The sequence below is a fragment of the Ceratotherium simum genome, chromosome X (genome assembly GCF_057802395.1).
Source record: "Ceratotherium simum simum isolate JZ-2026a chromosome X, ASM5780239v1, whole genome shotgun sequence".
NCBI lineage: Eukaryota > Metazoa > Chordata > Mammalia > Perissodactyla > Rhinocerotidae > Ceratotherium > Ceratotherium simum.
The window spans coordinates 114,785,730-114,803,272 of NC_141940.1; the positions used below are offsets into that span (position 1 = coordinate 114,785,730).

Below are 17,543 nucleotides of genomic sequence, written 5' to 3' on the forward strand. Positions count from 1 at the left end.
ATACTACCAAATGTATTGTGCTAAAAGGAGGCATTAATTAATTTTTCTCCTTGTAGGAAAGAATACCAGAAAGGGATATCATGGGACAAACAGCGAATGAAGGTAAGATTTACTTGTCTAAAGATGATAATATTTTTAGTTATTCGTTTGGAATGAGTATCTTCTGGTAGACTGAACTTTTGAAAAAAAGCCTTTTTCAAAATAAAGTTATAGGAGATGTTAGGTGCTTGGAATTGAAATTTTAAAACTGAATAGCTATGAAAAGTAATCTTGTCTTCCCTTTCTAGTTTTATAAATGAGAAAACTGACACTCAGGAGGTTAAGTGAACAGGTCATATAACAATCTGTAACAAAGCCAAAATCAGAATCCAAATCTTCTACCTCTAATATGAGTGATTAAAAAATGCTTCATCCTGTCTTGCTCTAGTGAGAAGTCTGCTCACTGTCCCATGAATATGCCTCACTCATTTGCACTCTCTGTTTTGAGTTGTATTTTCTTTTCCCTAATACATTCTCCACACCTTTGCCATCCAAAATCCTGGTCTTCCTTCAAGACCCAGTTCAAGTCATGTGTCTCTCATGACTTTTTCTCTGGCTGAATGCTGAATCTTGTCCTCTGTTCTCAGTTTTGTCAAGTGATTAGTTTCGTGTAGTCTCTGTAACAAGACTCTTAGCTTCTCTAGAGCAGGAACCATGCCTTTACAGTTTCTTTCCATGCCTTTACAGTTTCTTTCCTATTAGAAAATCTTATTGTAGAACTATTTAATAGATATAAATGTATATTTTCTTTGTACTAGTCAAATCATTTAAACAGAAAGCAGCCCATAGGGGCTGGCCCTGTGGCATAGTGGTTAAGTTCATTGTGCTCTGTTTTGGCGGTCCAGGTTTGTAGATTTGAATCCCAGGCGTGGACATACACTATCATAAAGCCACACTGTGGCAGCAACCCACATATCAAATTGAGGAAGATTGGCACAGATGTTAGCTCTGGGCAAATCTTCCTCAAGAAAAAAAAAAAAAGAAGAAGAAAAAAAAGAGGAATACTGGCAACAGATGTTAGCTCAAGACCAATCTTCCTCACCAAAAAAAAAAAAAGAAAGAAAGAAAGCAGCCCATATGTCCCAGACCCTCAAGTGTTCATATATCTTGAAAAGTCACTCAGTCTTAACCAGAAAGTAGATCTGTTACCTTAAATGGTATACCTGGCATCACTTATAGATCCTTCTTTAAGAAGCTTATCACTTGACAGTTCAAGCATCAATAAGGGTAAAACAGCAATAGATGGAAACACATCAAGTATGGTTAAATCCATGAGTTCATAATGATACTAAAAAACAAAACAAATGTTATTGGTTATTTGTGGAGAATGCTAGGGATCCAACTCATTGTTTTGAAAACTAGAAAATAAAGGAAAAGAATAAAGCGTTGATTGTGACTTCCCTATGTGGTCTGTACCTCAGGTTAGTTAAATTGTTGAAGAGGGGAGGTTTTTGTCTATAGAAGTTTTCTGGCTAATAAAGACAGGATGATAAAATTAGCATACCTCCATTTTGCAACCTCTAATGAACTAATGGATCTAGGCAATAGCCATTCATGGCTGCGCATGTCACAAAAAAAGAAAGAATTAGATATTATGAGCCTCCTGTGAGAAGTACACACCACCACCTGTGAAGTCATCTTCCACACCCCCTCACCCCCGCAAAAAACCAAACCTGAATTTGATTAAGCTCTTCTGGATGGAAATACCAATACCAATTTAGAGAAAATATGAGGATCAGAAGAACCTGGCACCATGAGGAGACAGTCAGCAAAATCCAGACTAGAAAACTAACTGGTATCATCAGCAAGAAAATTGCTAGGGGAAGCAGAAAAAAAAAGAGGAGGAGGAGCCTATGGATAAAAAAAACTTAAGAGCTATATTGACCATTAATATGTATAGACTTTATGTGGGTCCTGATTCAGACAGACATACTTAAAATAATTAAGACAAGTGGAGAAATATGAACACTGCTTTTTTGATGATATTAAGACATTATGGTTAATTTTTTTCAGCATAATACCAGTATTATGATTAATTTTTAAAAAATGAGTCCTTTAAGAGATACATACTGTAATATATGTGGATGAAATAATATAACATCAGATTTGGTGAAGTCACAAGATCCAGCACTGTTTGATCTCCTCAGCTTGGTGCAGAGAAGACACTGCTTAGTTCGTTGAATTACATTGTATTCTAGCTTCCCTGTTATGTTTTTTTTTGTGTGTGAGAAAGATCAGCCCTGAGCTAACATCCAATGCCAATCCTCCTCTTTTTTTTTTTCTTTTTTTTTTTTTTGCTGAGGAAGACTGGCCCTGAGCTAACATCTGTGCCCATCTTCCTCTCCTTTATATGAGATGCTGCCACAGCATGGCTTGACAAGTGGTGTGTCAGTGTGTGCCCGGGATCCGGGCCTGCGAACCCTGGGCAACCGAAGCGGAGTGTGTGCACTTATCAGCTTGCGCCACCGGGCCAGCCCCTTCCCTGTTATATTTTAAACTCTCAAAAGTATCCACTTTATTTCTAGGGCATGTTAATTTAAACATTGTAAGGATCAGCTCAGCTCCTTGTGGTTTGTTCATTCATTCATCTAACAAAAATGCTTGAGGGTGTTGTACATGCCAGGTCCTGTTCTAGGCACTGAGGATACAGCAGTGAACTAAATGGACAAAGTAAAATAAATAAATCTCTGTCCTTTTGGAGCTTACATTTGAGTGGAGTGAGACATACAATAAACAAAATAAAGGAGCAAATTATAAGGTGCATAGTATATTAGAAAGTGAAGTCCTATGCAGAAAATGAGGATATTAATTATAAAATTAAAACTGGCTCCTATTATAAAATAGTTTTAGTTTATAGTCTTTCTAAGTGCTCTTTCAGACTATGGCTGTGGCTTTTCAGTATTGTTCACTGTTTTCTTTTTGCTTTTTTTTTAGATTCAATGGATGTCAAGAAGGAGAATCAAGAGAAAGCTCCTCATTCAGGCACATCTTCTGTACAAAATGGTAGGTTTTAAAGTAGTCCAATACACCATATTTTTCTTCCTCAGTGTTAATATGAACTCTTTTCTTACTGCTTTTGGTATAGTCTATGTACAGTAAACTCCTATAAATATAAAATCTAAATAATAGGAAAGGTCAAAAAATAGTATTTGATTTTGAAAAATTTTCTTTCGTTTTACTTAGAGATAAATTGGTATGGGATTAAGTAAAAAGATAGCCATGTATTTCAATGCAAAGTTTGCCAAATTAAAGATATCTAGTTATTAATTACCATGTATTACCAATTTAAAATAATTTGATTATTAATAAAAACTCTTCTAACAGAGTCAATGTGAAAGTCCGTTTTTTGATGGTTCAGTGGATAAAAGCTTAGGCATTGGGAGGTTTGACAGACCTGTTCTAGAATCCTGGCCTCATTCTTTACTGGCCTTGTGACCCTACTGGCAAATTACTCTAAGTTCTTAGTCTCTTTTTTCTTTTCTGTAGCATGAGATAATACTACTTATCTCGTGGAACTATTGGAATTAAATAAAGAAAATGAATGTAAAGCACTTAATATAATAATACCTAGGCATATAGTAAATGTTCAGTAAATGTTAGCTTTATTAACCCTGAGTTATTAATTCATGTTTTAAGTTCCTTATTGTGAACAGCATATGTATAGCACTGCATCAGAGTCAAGAGATAGAACCTGACCTGTTGCACCCACTCTTTTTCTTTTTATTTGGTGAGGAATATCAGCCCTGAGCTAACATCCATGCCAACCCTCCTCTTTTTTGCTGAGGAAGACTGGCCCTGGGCTAACATCTGTGCCTATCTTCCTCCGCTTTATGTGGGACGCTGCCACAGCATGGCCTGAGAAGTGGTGCCTTGGTGCGCACCCGGCATCCGAACCCAGGCCGCCAGCAGCGGAGCGCGTGCACTTAACTGCTACGCCACGAGGCCGGCCCCCTATTGCACCTACTCTTAAGGAAAATGAGAAAATAAGTCATATGCATGCAGAAGGCTGGATAAAATAATACGGTAGCAAACTTACTCTGTTTACCAGAGATTTCTAGGCAAACCTCTTGCTCCTTGTCTTTCTGTTGTACCTGCCCTGCCAGCCCCACTCTTGGAGTAGTTCACCCATGACTTTCTGTTCTACAGGAAGATTGCCTGTAGAGGTAATCCTCATGGAATCATTCTATTTCACTGTAGCTGGGTCCTCAGTGCTTCCTTCGCTCTCTTTCCCATTGGCCTTATTTGTTCTTCAGCTCTTCTCTCCAACCCCAAAACCCTCCAAGGAAATGGAGGCCATTAGGTTCATTGGGTTAGAACCTTCTTCCTCATTCCTACAAATTCCTATCCATTTTTTTAATATAACTGTTTTATTGAGATACAATTCACATAGCATACAATTCACCCATTTAAAGTATACATTTCAGTAATTCTCAGTATATTCAGAGTTGTGCAACCATCACCACAATTAATTTTAGAACATTTTCATCACCCTAAAAAGAAATCCTATACCCAGTTAGCAGTCACTCCCCATTTTACCCCCAGTGCCTCTCCCCTCCTCCAGCTCTAGGCAACCACTTACCTACTTTCTGTCTCTATAGATTTGCGTATTCTGGAAATTTCATAAAAATAGATTTAAAAAATATATTCTTAAAGGTCGAAACTAGTAACTTTTCAAAATTTTCAAACTTTTGATTAAAAAAATGATATTACTTAATTGAATTGACAGACATCTGCAGATATTTCTCAGGGCTCTGACCCTAACATCTCATCTTAGAAATCAGTGAGTGACTGCTAGAAGGTAAGCTCAAGAGAGCCAGGATTTTTGTCTGTTTTATTAACTGCTACATCTGTAGTACCTAGGACAGTGCTTGGCACATACTGGTCACCTTTTATAGGAATGCAGTGATGAATGAGACAAACACGATTCCTGCCCTCTTTGAGCTTAGAGGGCAAGACAGACATTAAACAAATGCCCAGTTACATTTTGTGATAAGTGCTATGAAGTAGTGGATGCTGATCATTTAGCTGAGAAGCTTCCAGTTCTAGATATTTTCCCCGTCTTCTTTACATAGCCTCTGAACCCAAGCCTAGTGCTGGTGGAAGACATTAGAATTCTGATTTGCTCTAGAGAAGACCAGAGGGGCTCATATAGATTGTGTTCAGTTTGCTAAAAGGTGTTTGGGCCAATGTATGGACTAGAATAGAGTACAAGTCAAACAAGGACCATGGACATGTGCGAATAACAATCAGATCACAAGGTTATTTATGTACACCTGTCTCATGAACAAACCTGTCAGTTCCCAGGCCTCTTTTCTGAGAGATAATAACCCCCAGTCACTCAATGAGGATAAGATGCAGAGGCAGACTAGGACCTCAGGCTTGGCTAAGACTTTCTGACTATTTTGCCTCCTGGTCAGGAATTCCAGCTGTGGTGGTGTTTTAGAGGTGTCAAATCTAAATTAGTAAAGCCTGTTGCTGTGTGTTTCCCCTATGTTACTAGTAGAGTTTCAGCACATAGGCAGCCAAGCTGAACAGTTTTGAAGACTAAAAATTTTGCCTTATGAATAAAGAAAAAAAATTAAGGCTCCAATGGTTAAATGCTACATATGGTCATTAGCTAGCAATGTGATGGGAAATGTTTATGTTACAGAACACCAGTATAAAGGATTTGCTGGCTCAAATGACAGCCCATTCAGAGACACATGATGATAGAATATTAAAAAAAATTGTGTTAGAGAGATGGATTATTTTCCATTGTCATTGAAAAATTTTACAAGTGTAATTGGTTTATGGAAGACTCTTAGTTTTTGGGGGTATAATTGTGAAATGGCTTTAGTTTTCCAGTCATTACGTTCAACTTACACTCCTTTCTCCCTGGAATATTAGCTGCTTAACATCTTATTCAGATTTTTACCCCCATTCGTGTTTTGTGTTCTTTCTTTTTTAATGCTCTCCAAGATCATATGGCAGTAGAGCTTCAGTTAGAAACTTGGGTCTTCTGATTGTCAGATTAGTGCTTAGGAGGTCATTAAAATAACCTGGTCAGTTTAATTTTAGAGCCATGGATCTCAGTTTTCCTTTTTGACAAAGCTATTCAGTATTCATAAATTTAGTCACAACCATGACCTTTAGTTTTATAATAACACATACCATTTATTGAGTGACTTACATGTATGCTGCTTCACTTAATTCTCAAAATATCTGTCACCATATATATTACTTTCCCCACTTTATAGATGAAGGAACTGAGGCTGAGAAAGTGAAACGCCTTCTTCTCAGGGTTACATTGCTAGTAAGAGGCAGAGCCGGACTGGAAGAAGGCAGGTTCGACTCCAGAGCCCATATTCTTGACATTCTGCTCCATGCCTTTCAGCACTGTGGTAGTCCTCGCTTCACATCATCTGAAAGTAGAATTAAACCCAGTATTTTTTTTCAATGTAACAATCTCTTAGATTTATTGTTAAGTTAAAAAAAAAGTAGGGTGTACAGTGTTATGTAAGACACTTAATACCATATATAACACATGTATATATACATATAAGTGCATACACACACATAATGGTGGTGTGCTAAAGCTGGCTCACACTGGCTTGGGAAAGCCAGTTGTGCACATGTCTTGCCACCTTTGTGGTTGGTGACTTCGCCTTGGCACCTTGCAATCACCATACTGGTAGTATTTACACCACAGAAATCCGCAAACACTACCCATCAGGCTTTTTTTGTTTGTATTTTCTGGAAAGCTGGTTGTTAAACATTTATCAGCACTCCATTTGTGTGTGTGTATGTGTGTCTAAGTGTTATATCCTTTGAAGGATATATAAGAGGCCGGTAAATGCAGATTCTTGCAGGAAGGGGAACTGTCAAACCCGTTATTTTTATAGTGAAGAAATTAAACGAGTATAGGAAAACCTCATGGTTGATAAGAATTAAACTTTGTATGAATTAATAGTACCTTTAATAACTGCTATCAAGTCTTTCTCTCAGTGTCTTGGCAGTCTGATTAGCACAGTGAATTGAAGTGTTCAAGCCAGGCAAAGTACACTGCTTTCTGACCTCCTCTAGCATTAAAAAATACCATGAAGACTAAGTGAGGGAAAAGTCAGCAAGAGTTTGTAGAAAATGTAGATCATTAAAATAATCCATATCAGTGACTGCACCGATGACTGGTTTACTGCTTTGTTCTGCCACCATATTTTTAACACCCTGGATGGTAAAATTCTGTTAGCTCACACACCTAAACACTTTTAGCTCTCCATGAAAAACAAAGAAGTGCCTTCACAGTAATGGGATGAAATGATAAAAACACGTTTTTAGTAAATTTATATTAGAGACAGATGAGTAGAATTTGCTATTACTCTGTAAAAAGTCCTTTAGTTGTTTCTCGAGTCCACATTTTTAGAGTCCCTGTGCTGTAGTCATTACATTGAAAGGATCTGGATTGTAATTTATATCAGAGCCATTATTATCAGGAAGTTGTCTGCTTTGTAATTTCCATGCTGGTAATCAAATGTAGATGAGGAAGTTTGAATCTGCTCTTTAGGAAGTATTTTTTTTTTTAAAGTAGGAAACTAAAACCCATTTTATTCCTGAAAGTTAGTATACATATTGTATATACTAAAAAACTATTTTGTACATGTTTTTTTTCCAGATGATTTCCAGTGGGACAATTACTTGAAAGAGACTGGATCTTTAAGTGCTCCTTCAGAGTGTTTCAGACAGGTATGCCAAAATTCTGTAGATGTTATATATATTAACGTAAACTGTTAACTTGTCAAAGGGTGTCTGTTTGATTGTTAGGTTCTGGTAGTGTGAGGAGATAGTGGGATTGATGATAGTGCCACTTAAGAGCCAGATGGTTTCTTTGCATTCATTCACTAAGAATTTACTCATGGGGCTGGCTCAGTGGCGTAGTGGTTAAGTTCGCATGCTCTGCTTCTGGCAGCCCAGGGTTCACAGGTTCGCATTCCTCGCGGACCTACGCACCGCTTACCAAGCCATGCTGTGGCAGGTATCCCTCATACAGTAGAAGAGGATGGGCATGGATGTTAGCCCAGGGCCAGTCTTCCTTAGCGAAAAAGAGGAGGATTGGCAACAGATGTTAGCTCAGGGCTAATCTTCCTCACAAAAAAAAAAAAAAAGAATTTACTCTGTCAGGTATACTAAGTCCTTATGACTACCTATCTGGAGGGAAAGACAGACATGTAAATAATTAATTATGAGAAGTGTGTTAACTCTGTACTGGGAGGGCTCACAGAAGAGGTGCTATCCGAGATGGTTGCAATGAGGGGAAGGATATTCCAGGCCGACAGACCATCCAAAGCAAAGACGCATGGGTGTACAAGAACCTAAGTGCTGAGGGATGGCATGGAGTGGCTGGAACACAATGTGGGAATGAGGTTAAAGGTGTGGGGGGGCTTTTAAACTGTACTCTAGACTTGGACTTTATCTTAGGCAGTGGTGAGCTGCTGGTGGGTTCATTTCAAGAAGAATAGCCTAATCAGATTCTTCTTTTTTTTTTTTTTTGTGAGGAAGATCGGCCCTGAGCTAACATCTGCCAATCCTCTTCTTTTTGCTGAGGAAGACTGGCCCTGGGCTAACATCCACGCCCATCTTCCTCTACTGTATATGGGATGCCGCCACAGCATGGCTTGCCAAGCGGTGCGTTGGTGCACGCCTGAGATCCGAACCGGCGAACCCCAGGCTGCCGCAGTGGAGCGTGCGCACTCAACTGCTTGTGCCACCTGGCTGGCCCCCCAGATTCTTATTTTAGAAAGCCCCTCAGGGTGCATTTTAGAGGCTGTATTTGGATTGCCTGGAAGTGGGCAGATGAGTAAGACCAGCAGTGGGCAGTGGTTTTATGCTGCATGTCAAGCCAAGGAGAGGATTTGGAGATCTTTTTCTTGACCCTTATACACAGCTCTTACTTTGCTCATTATCTGCTGTGACTGTTGCTTAAAACGTTCCTCAGGTATTCTTGTAACATAACTGACCATTTGTTTTTCTTATAGTTGACGCATCCTAACAAAATTTTATTTGTATATAAATATGTAGTCCAAGATTCCACCGGCTAATGACTTCAAAGTTGGTATGAAATTGGAAGCCTATGACCCTCGCAATGTGACTTCAGTATGTATTGCCACGGTCGTAGGAATTACTGGTGCCAGGCTACGTTTAAGACTGGACGGTAGTGACAACAGAAATGATTTTTGGAGGCTCGTTGATTCTCCAGACATACAGCCTGTTGGGACATGTGAAAAGGAAGGGGACTTACTTCAGCCTCCACTGGGTAAGGATACACAGTTTTTAAAATAATATGTTCTTGCTACTGTAATATTCAGTAGAAATAGTTTTAAGTGATCTTTTAAAAATCTCTTCTAGGCTTTCTTGCAAATTGATGGTTAGGTGGTTACTGTGGAGAATGTATGAGAGAGGAACTCAGTACCATATGTTATAGAGTTTCACTTGAGTACACATTTGGCATATGTTTGTTGAAGGTTCCCCACTCCAGGGCAAGACTCATGCTGTCTTCAAGCTTGGAATGTCAAAAGCAGCTCTACTAGATTACACATGCAGATTCAGAAACCCTTCTTAGGTGAAGTTTGTAGCATTTTGATACAAGTCACTTACTCCCTCAGTATTGTCCACTGAGCCATTCAGCATGTTCAGTATGGGGGTGAGCACAGGGGAAGGGTATGATTCCACATCCAGACTCTAGTTTCAGACTTGGGAATTACATTACACCTATAGTGGGAAGAACTTATAGAGACAGGTAGGAGTCAGTACCTTTAGGTCTTTGAAAAGGAAGAGATGGATGGAACTTTTCAGCAAAGGTTTTTAAGTACAAAGCTCTCAATTTTGGCCAAGTTTTTAAAAGGTAAAAAGTATGTGACTCTAATTTGGGACAAAACTTTTCTTTTTAAATACTTAGGCATACCATGATATTCTTTAGAAAATAAGTGATTTAGTTTATTTTATCATTCCTACAATTCTGAGTGAATGGTGGGTATTGGTTTTTATTTGTTTCTTCTTTATAATACTGAAAATGAAAATTCTCTATTATAAAGCAGAATGAGAGAATGGATTTTTTGTCTTCTACTGGTAAAAAATTCCCTGACAACCCAAAATTTAAGATATTAATAATAACCACTCTTTCAGCAATACCTTTTTATACTGTCCTTGCTCTAATGGTTAATTATTCCTAATTTGGTTTAAAATATTTAAAAAAATCTAATCGGAGATGCGTTATTCCAAGAAGATGGTTTAGGTTGTGTGTGTTTTCTGCTTTTTGCCTTCTTTTCTTTCTTCATGTCATTCACGTTTTTGTTGTTTATTTTTGTAATATTTCTTTGATCATACAGAGTTCTATAAGAGATGTAAGTGTAAACCTGAAGCTTGATACTTCCCTGTTTGTATTTTATGTCTCTGTTTGCAATATGATAATATGTTTTTGTATTTTCTTTAAAGGAAATGCAGCTATTGTGATTGTCAGCATTTCAAACACATAGCCAAATCTATGGTCATTCTTTTTTCAGATTACTTTGAGTTTACTGTATTAATTAAAAATATGAAATACATAGCAATGTGTGCTGATTAGTATATATTTTGACAGTACATATAAAAAATACATGATTTTTGCCAATTCGCTCATTAGGTGCTTTTGAATAGTTTATTTCCCATTTTAATATAACACAACTTATTTAATTTTCCTTTTTGAAAGGTTTATTTATTTAAACCTTAAAGGTTATTATTTTAAAGATTTTTAAGTTTTAACATACAAACAGACAAGTATACAAATCATAAGTGTACAGCTTATAAATGAACACACCTGTATAACCACCACCCAAATCAAGAAATAGAACATTATCAGCACCCCAGAAGCCCCATTCCTGCTGATCTCCAGTCATAACTTCCCCCTTCCCAAAGGTAACCACTGTCCAGACTTCCTAACATCATAGATTAGTTTTATCTGTGTTTGCATTTTTTACATGCACTTTCATCTATTTTTGGCCTTTTAATTTATGTTTGACTTTAGGCAATTACAGAATTAAAAAAAATGTTAAATTAAGCACAATCATAATGCATAATGTAATAGAATAAGATGGAGGTTAAGAGAGAGGCATAAGGACCAAAGAATGAATCTTATGCAATAGTCTAACCACAGTCTGGAAAATCCGTGCTGTGGATAACTATTTATTAGATATCACTAATAGTATTGATTTATTATAAGAGAATATATAACAAAACCCCTTCCCCCCTTTTTTTTCTAGCAACAATCATTTCCCTAGTCAGATTAAGGGGGTTTTAGTATAAGATTATTATAGAATGACTGTCTATCTGAACTTTTTTGCATATTTTGTCCTATTCATGGACCTGTTGTTAGTGATTCATATGCCTCCCTATCTTAATGCATGTATCCATCAGGGATGCATGCCAAGTTCTCTCCAATTCTGGCATCAAGGCAGGCAAGTGTTGCATGAAACAGATTGCCCCCAGAAAACAGTAAAACTAGCAGACCCCTGTTCTCTGCTGCATGTGCCAGATGCTGTGATATTCACCATTAATTGATGAGATCTCTAGAAAAGATACCTATTGAGTCTATTTTGATTGCATCTGATATAAGTTCTAAAAGAAGATCATGTTTAGTGTGTATAAAGATTGCTAAAGTGACAACTATCTTTTTCCTAACATATTGTATGAAAAATTTCAAACATACAGAAAAGGTGAAAGAATTTTACACTGAAAACCCACATACCCACTACCTTATCATTTTACAGTACTTGCTTTATCACTTAATTATTCATCTGTCCTTCTATCAATTTATCAATCCATCTTATTTTTAAATGCATTTCAGAGTAAGTTGTTGATGTCAGTACATTTTCTCTAAATACTTTACCATGCATATCATTAACTAGAGTTCAATGTTTGTTTACAGTTTTTTTCTTTTGGGGTGAAATTTACATACAGTGAAATGCACCATCGTTAAGTGTATATTTGCTGAGTTTGACTGAAAACTGTCTTTTTCTGAAAGGAAATAAAGCAAGGGCTCTGAGGAAAATGAGGGGCAGGAAGTCTTTTGCAGCCTTTGCCCTGCTTGTGTGGCTGTTGGTGTGGAATGGAAGCTCTCCTTGGGTTCTGGCTTGGATCACCTCTAGTATTGTGGCCCATTCCCAACATATACATGTATGTTGGTGAACCTTAGCTAATGGCTTCTCTAAAATGAGAGTTTCTACCCCCCGCTGTAGCCAAACAATGTAGTGGGTACAGTAGCACTGATTGGAGGGTGCATCTGCTCCTCTTGCCCATTTCCTGAGTTCCTCAATTAGAAAATCATTCTCTGGAGGAGAATGGTAAATGAAATCTATTTTTATACTAACTTGCTGTAATATTACAGGGAGGCTTTTTTATGATACTGATTTATTTTATATAATAGGGTACCAGATGAATACATCTTCTTGGCCAATGTTCCTCTTACGAACGCTGAGTGGATCTGAAATGGCACCTGCAACATTCTTTAAGAAGGTAAGAAAGGTGTTATAAAAAGCTTCCGTCAACTGGGCTATGGTTTTATTATTTTAATGGGAGTGCTTATTAAATGCTTTGTCTTCTCTGACATGGAAAAGCAAAAATGCTTTTTAAATTACTAGATTAGCAAGTGTATTAGTCTCCTAGGGTTGTCATAACAAAATACCACAGACTGGGTGGCTTAAACAACAGAAATTTATTTTTTCATAGTTCTGGAAGCTAGAAGTCCAAGACCAAAGTGCCATCGGGGTTGGTTTCTGGTGAGGCCTCTCTCCTCAGCTTATAGATGGCCACCTTTTTGCTGTGTCCTCATGTGGCTTCTTCTCTGTGCATGCACGGAAGGAGAGGGATCTGGGGTTTCTCTTCCTCTTCTTATCAGGACACCAGTGCTATCAGATTAGGATCCTACCCTTATGACCTCATTTAACCTTTATTACCTCCTTAAAGGCCCTATCTCTAAATACAGTCACATTGGGGGTTAGGGTTTCAATTTATGAATTTTGGGAGGACACTATTCAGTCCATAACAGTGGCTTAAACAAGAGAAATTTATTTTCTCACAGCTCTGGAGGCTAGAAGACTGAGATCAAGGTGTCGGCAGGTTTGATTTCTTTTGAGGCCTCTCTCCTTGGCTTGTAGATGGCTAATCTCCTCTTTGTGTCTTCTCATGCTCTGTGTGTCTGTGTCCTAATTTCCTCCTCTTACAAGAATACCAGTCATATTGGATTAGGGCTCACCCTCATGGCCTCATTTTAACTTAATTACCTCTTTAAAGACCCTATCTCCAAATTCAGTCACATTCTGAGGTACTGGGAGTTAAAACTTAAACATGAATTTTGAGGGTAGGACACAATTCAGCTCATAACAGCAAGTCATAAAAAAGACTCAATTATAGTCACCCTCTAGTCAAAATGAGTACCCTTTTTCTTGACCTTAGATATGAAAGGGGTGTTCTACTAGAAGCAAATGTTTATTACTATTTTTTTTTTTTTTTTGGTGAGGAAGACTAGCCTTGAGCTAACATCTGTTGCCAATCCTCCTCTTTTACTGAGGAAGATTGGCCCTGGGCTAACATCCATGCCCATCTTCCTCTACTTTATATGTGGGATGCTTGCCACAGCATGGCTTGGTAAGCGGTGTGTAGGTCTGTGCCTGGGATCCGAACCTGTGAACCCCAGGCCGCCAAAGCGGAGCGTGTGAACTTAACCACTACGCCACTGGGCCGGCCTCCATTACTATTTTTTATTTACCTTCAGAAGTGAAGCTTCTCCTCACTTTGCTATGTTAGTCATCCCTTTGATATTGGAGAAGATGATGATGGGCCAAAAAACCACTCGAAAGTTACTTGGAGAGATTTGGTTTCAGAAGTAAAAAGAATGTTAAAAACAGTCATCAGAAAGAATTTGTTATAAGGAAATACTGATTATATAACGAAGAGGGAAAATTCCAAAAATTGTTTATGCTCTTGAGAAATGTTGAAAAGAGTACACTGTGTTAAGAAACAATGAATAAAAGCCAAGTTTTAGTTAAATTATGGGTCAAAATATTTCTTACCCTCTTTCCTGATTGTTTTCTCAATCACTTAAATTTTATTACCACTATTCATATCAGGAATGGTAAACATTGATCATAGTTTTAAAAAACTTTTGAAGAAGATTAAAGACATAAGGATATGAAACATCAATTAATAATGACTCCTGCATTAAGAAAATTCTTTGAGTGCAGCTTTGCGCAGCATGAATGCTGAAAGTGGGCTTGCACTACCAGCACGAGGCACAGGCAAATGCAAGCCCTTTGGGCAATGTGTAAAGCATGTATGAGAATAGCTAATAACAAAAGAGATGTTTAGCAGCAGTCTTTATTAAATGCCTAATAGCTTGGGCTGTGGCTTTAGAAAAGCCATTGGATCTATTTTACTTATCACTTTGCTTTATCAGCTAGTTACATGCCACATGTCATACACATTATGTTTTTCATTTTTAAAATTATAAAAGTAATTCACGTTTGTGTAGGGGGAAGAAATAAAACTAAACACTTAGCTAGAGTGAAAAATGAGTGTCCCTTTATCCTGTCCATTCCACTTTTCTCTCTAAATTGAAGTTTTTTTTGTGTTCTTCCAGACATTTTTCTGTGTCCATAAATACATATGGACTTTTATTTTATTTTATTAAAAAATTTTTTTTTTTTTGGTGAGGAAGATCAACCCTGAACTAACATCCATGTCAATCCTCCTCTTTTTTTGCTGAGGAAGACTGGCCCTGGGCTAGCATCCGTGCCCATCTTCCTCCACTTTATATGGGACTCCGCCACAGCATGGCCTGACAAGCGGTGCATCGGTGCGCACCCGGGATCCGAACCCCGGGCCGCCAGCAGCGGAACGTGCGCACTTAACCGCTTCACCTCGGGGCCGGCCCGGGGCTTTTATTTTTTTAAACATAAATTGGAATACATTGTTTTGTTATTTAGTTTTTCCCCTAAAATATGCATATTTTGGAAATCTTTCCATTTCTTTTCATATGTATTTGAGGTTGTATTTTACTCTTCTGTGGTATGGATTACCATAATTGATTTAACCTCTCCCCAAGGATGGATGTTTAGGTTATCTCCATATTCTTGTTTAAATTGTCTACAGTGAGCATTCTTGTATAGAGTTTTTTGTATAAGTGTGAATGGCTGCATTCGTAGAAGTAGAATTGCTAGTTCAAAGGGAATGTATGCTTTGAGTGTTGATATATATTGTTAAATTGCATCCCAAAAGGGTGTTCCAAGCTATGCTCCACTATTAGTGTATAGATATGTTCGTATTTCCACACCTTCACTAACATTGAATATTATCAATCTTTTAAAATTTTGTGAATCTTTTTTTGGGAGGTGAGGATGAGGATGGTATCCCATTGTTGTAATTTGCATTGAACTGGTTACCAGTGAAATTGAGCTTTTAAAATGTGTTTAATGGCCTTTTATTTTTCTGTGAATTGCCTGATTATAGCCTTTGCCTGTTTTTGCATTGGATTTATTTTTTTACTCTTACTGATTTGTGGGTGCCCTTTTCAGCAACTCTTGAAAGTTGGCCAGGAGCCATCTTAAATCCCCACTTCTTGACTCTGGACTCTGGATAGCCAATTAACTAGGAAGGCCTACGTGCTTAGCTTCCTAATTATGTCTTTGTTATGTCTCTTCTTTCTAACCTTTCCACCACTGCCCTTCATGCAGGCTTTCCTCTTGCCTGGACTGTTCAACTAGCCTTATGACTGCCTCTTATCTTCACCCTTCCATACAACTGCTAGAAATATCTGACACAACAGTCTTACCACGTCATTCCCCTGTTTAAAATTTTTTTGAAGTTCCCGGTTGCACTCAGGATGAAGTATAAGTTTGTTAATATGACCTTTAAGGAGCTGTATGATCTGGTTTACAGCTGCCCCTCCTTGCTTTGGATTTTATGTTCTATATTGCTTATAATAGCCTGTTGATACCGTGTTCGTTTTTAGAGCTGGTTATCTTTGGTTAACTCCTATTTTTCTTTTAAGATTCGAGCCAGGCATTAAATCCTCTAAGATACCTTCCCTCATTCCCCCTTTTCATTCTTATAATTCTGTAGCACCTTGTGCGTATCTCAATCTCTGTAGGTATTGGATTATATTGTTATTTTCACTGTCTCTTGCTTCCTAGACTAGAGTTCCTTTTGAACAGTTAACATGTCTGTATTTTCATTGCCTGTAATAGGTCCTGGTACATACTTGTTTGTTAAATGAATGAAGAAAGGGTGGGGAGTACAGGAAGATGAATACATATAGAAGAAGATGGGTTTAGTTTTGGACATGTTGAGGTGCCTTTGGGAAATTTGAAGAGGGATGACTACCACCAGACTGTTGGAAGTAAAGTCTTTAGAACCTAGAAACAAGGTTTGGCTTGGGTACTTGGATTTGGGAGTTTTTAGCTTAAATAGTAGTGATGGAAGCCTTGAGCATGAATGAGCTAGTCCCGAGAGAATATATAGAAGGAGAAGAGAGGAGTGTCAAGGTTAGAACCTTGAGAAATACCCACTCACCTTTAGATGTATAAGTACCCATATCAGGTACTTAATAGAGGTCAGTTAAGAGGAAAGCTAATTCTTGACTATTTGGTGGATAGGAAGTTCGTCAGTTACGTTAACAAGAACTAAAAACCAGGTGAAAAGTGTCCTCAGAGTTAAATATGTAATTGTGGGGGCAGAATATTGATAGAGTTCATTCCTGATGGCCTCATTTTACTCTGTGAAATAGGAAACTGACAAAGGCTGGAGGGGAGGATTCATATATAGATTGAATGTCTGCTATGTTCCCACACTAAGGCAGAGAGCTTCCTCTCTGGTTAGGGAGAAAATCAGTTAACAAATAAAATAATGAACATATAATGAGGACACATTATTAGTCTTAAGACGAATAGTAAAGGTTTGGACTGCTATGTAAGACGGGAGAAGGAACAGCCTGGGGACACATGACAGTATTTTGGAGGGTTCAGCTAACGATGAAGACTAAATGTGTGTGTGGCACTACATGTAATAAGCATGTGGGACTTTTCTCCAGCAGTGCTCAGCAACTAAGTATAAATAGGTAAAGTGGATGGTGATTTTCAACTAATGTTTGGAGATAACAGAACAAAGATAAGGGAATAAGTTGGTTTTGGGTGCTGAAAAGAAAGTGGTGACATGATGCTCTATAACCTGGACGTGAAAGGGTGTGAGAGAATGTTACAGTGTTTGGTTCTCTTCTCTTCTTTATCTGTATCAGTGGTTCTCAACCTGGAAGGGGGGCAGTTTTCCCCCTAGGGGACATTTGGCAATGTCTGGGGACATCTTTGGTTGTCACAGCTTTGTGTGTGGGGGGGTGCTACTTACATTTAGTGGGTAGAGAACAGAGATGCTGCTAAACATCCTACAATGCACAGAACAGCCCCCACAACAGAAGGTTCTGGCCCCAAATGGTAATAGTGCCAAGGTTG

General features: G+C 38.0%; 1 protein-coding gene and 1 long non-coding RNA gene across 15 annotated transcripts in view; one reads left to right on the forward strand and one right to left on the reverse strand.

The window, feature by feature from the left end:
- The window catches only part of SCML2 (Scm polycomb group protein like 2), a 116,295-nt gene that overhangs the window by 50,833 nt on the left and 47,919 nt on the right, over window positions 1-17,543 (forward strand). For all 13 annotated transcript variants that reach the window (XM_087427681.1, XM_087427689.1, XM_087427683.1 and 10 more), the window contains 5 exons: window positions 57-102; window positions 2,974-3,042; window positions 7,688-7,758; window positions 9,091-9,325; window positions 12,470-12,558. In XM_087427681.1, coding sequence (XP_087283807.1) covers window positions 57-102; window positions 2,974-3,042; window positions 7,688-7,758; window positions 9,091-9,325; window positions 12,470-12,558 — 510 coding nt within the window. The remainder of the gene's footprint in view (window positions 1-56; window positions 103-2,973; window positions 3,043-7,687; window positions 7,759-9,090; window positions 9,326-12,469; window positions 12,559-17,543) is intronic.
- The window catches only part of LOC147912005 (uncharacterized), an 87,926-nt gene continuing 76,555 nt past the window's right edge, over window positions 6,173-17,543 (reverse strand). For both annotated transcript variants that reach the window (XR_015550703.1, XR_015550706.1), the window contains one exon: window positions 6,173-6,440. This is a non-coding gene — a long non-coding RNA (uncharacterized LOC147912005). The remainder of the gene's footprint in view (window positions 6,441-17,543) is intronic.